Source organism: Buceros rhinoceros, unplaced genomic scaffold (genome assembly GCF_000710305.1).
Source record: "Buceros rhinoceros silvestris isolate BGI_N320 unplaced genomic scaffold, ASM71030v1 C13020786, whole genome shotgun sequence".
Classification (NCBI taxonomy): Eukaryota; Metazoa; Chordata; class Aves; order Bucerotiformes; family Bucerotidae; genus Buceros; species Buceros rhinoceros.
Genome location: NW_010449593.1, coordinates 1 through 2,138, shown reverse-complemented (window position 1 = coordinate 2,138; position 2,138 = coordinate 1). Strand labels below are relative to the sequence as shown.

The following is a 2,138-nucleotide window of genomic DNA, read 5'->3' as shown; positions in this document are numbered from 1 at the left end:
AGTTTGTGTGGAAGCGCCTTCTCCAAGGAGACAGCGGGATTGCTTCGCTAGACGGGGCAGAATATGCAGGCGTCCCATGTAGAGTGGCTGCTTGCGTGCCCAGGGGAAATGAGGAGGGTCAGTTCAGTGAAGAAAGCTTTGTGTCCAAGTCGGAGCTCAAATCCATGAGTTCTGCCACTGTGATGGCCATCGGTGCCACAGAACTAGCCATGAAGGACTCGGGCTGGTCTCCCCAGTCTGAACAGGATCGCTTAAGTGCCGGCGTGGCAATTGGTATGGGAATGGTTCCGCTGGAAGAAATTTCCGACACAGCTGCTGTATTTAAAACAAAGGGCTATAACAAGGTCAGCCCGTTCTTTGTCCCAAAGATTTTAGTCAATATGGCAGCAGGCCAGATCAGCATCAAATACCAGCTGAAGGGGCCGAACCATGCCGTGTCAACTGCTTGTACCACAGGCGCACACGCTGTGGGAGACTCCTTTCGGTTTATTGCTGCTGGTGATGCTGATGTCATGCTGGCTGGAGGGACGGAGGCTTGCATTAGTCCTTTGTCCCTGGCTGGATTTGCAAGGGCTCGAGCCCTCAGCACGAGTTTTAACTCGAGCCCTACAACGGCGTGTCGACCGTTTGATTCGCAGAGAGAAGGGTTTGTAATGGGCGAGGGCGCTGCTGTGCTGGTCCTGGAGGAGTATGAACAGGCGGTGCGAAGAGGTGCCAGGATCTATGCAGAAGTTTTAGGCTATGGACTGTCTGGTGATGCTTGCCACATAACAGCACCTAATCCAGAGGGAGATGGAGCGTTCAGGTAAGAGCTCTCTGCTGATTCTCATGGCTACTTCGTATGTTAATTATAGTGGGCACGTGCGTAGCTCTTACTGTATGCTTGCCTAAGATGTTCGATTTTGAATTAGTATTCCAAAAGCCTGAAAACTTGATCTGAAAAATGAAAGAGCTTGTGGTCAGGCTTTGTGCCAATTTTCCTCTTTTAGTAACAAGGTGAAGGCCAGTTCTTGCAAGAATGAGTCCTTTTGTGTAGAGTTACAAAAGCTTTCTCTGTGTGAAACTCTTTTGCATTTGGTGCCTACAGCTGTTCACAGAAATAAGTCTCAATAGAAATCCTTTTTAAAAAACTTTGATACGATAGAACCGTTCCAGGTTCTTCTTCCCTCTCTGTCCATGGAGAAGAGAGACACCCCTACAAGAGCAGGTCATGTCGTTTGCTGTGGTCTGAAAGGGGAACAGCGTTCCTAAAGAACTCCCAAGCGATGAAAGCTGGAGAGCTCCTGGATGATCTGCTCTGATAGAATAATCGCCTTACACGCAGTTTGCGTCAACGGTGGCTCTTCTTGTTTAGAAAAGACTTCCGCAGGGATAGTGCTTGGGTCGTGCGCCGGTGCTGCAGTTGTGTTGAAATACTTCCTTCTGATGCAGCCAAGAGTGCTGGTGGAGGGGCAGCGCAGAAGTACACTTTAGTACCACTGAGTGAGATGGTGAGGCTGCATCCTTGTTAATGCTGTCAAAACCATGTCACAAGCAGATGATATGAAGCTAATCTTTATAATTGACCTAATTAAATTGTCAGTTAAACAACACATGTAAGTGTAGGTAATGTTTGTGAGCTTTGCGCAGGCTGAATACTCTTGCTGGCGTTGGAATCTTCAGTAAAGATGTAGTTTGCATTATTCTGAGTGTATGGGAACATTTAATAACAAATTTCGATATATCCCTGTGCCTCTGGATCAAACTTCTGCATGGAGTCAATCGTAAAGCCATGTTCGCATCTTTATTGGATTGACAAGTTTTTCAACAATCCGGTGATATACCAGATTTCCCTCTACACTATTGGACTCCGATTTAATTTTTCTGCAGACTGAGGTGTGAGTTGAGTCGTCAGGAGTGGCTTATCTCAGATTTTCAGACTTGTTTACCCTTGAGATGATATGGCAATATACTGTAACAGAATTCTTGTGTCTTTTATAATTGCAGTAGCACGTAAGTTAAATTCGCAGTGGGAAGTAGTTGAAAACGAATCTTGGTATTTCCAACCACCCCTGAGATGAGACAGTACCTTGTAGTACAGTCTCCAAATGGGTATTTCCTTACTGCAGAGGCCCACAGGTTAAATCTGAAATGTACAC

At 46.4% G+C, this 2,138-nt stretch overlaps 1 protein-coding gene across 1 annotated transcript; it reads left to right on the top strand.

Moving 5' to 3' along the window:
• Positions 1 to 8: 8 nt before the first annotated feature.
• LOC104487964 (3-oxoacyl-[acyl-carrier-protein] synthase, mitochondrial-like) lies at positions 9 to 809 on the top strand (the record flags this gene model as incomplete). The annotated part of the gene is made up of 1 exon (XM_010144380.1): positions 9 to 809. A coding segment is annotated over one exon (801 nt), but the record flags the coding sequence as incomplete, so codon positions are not given.
• Positions 810 to 2,138: the final 1,329 nt, after the last annotated feature.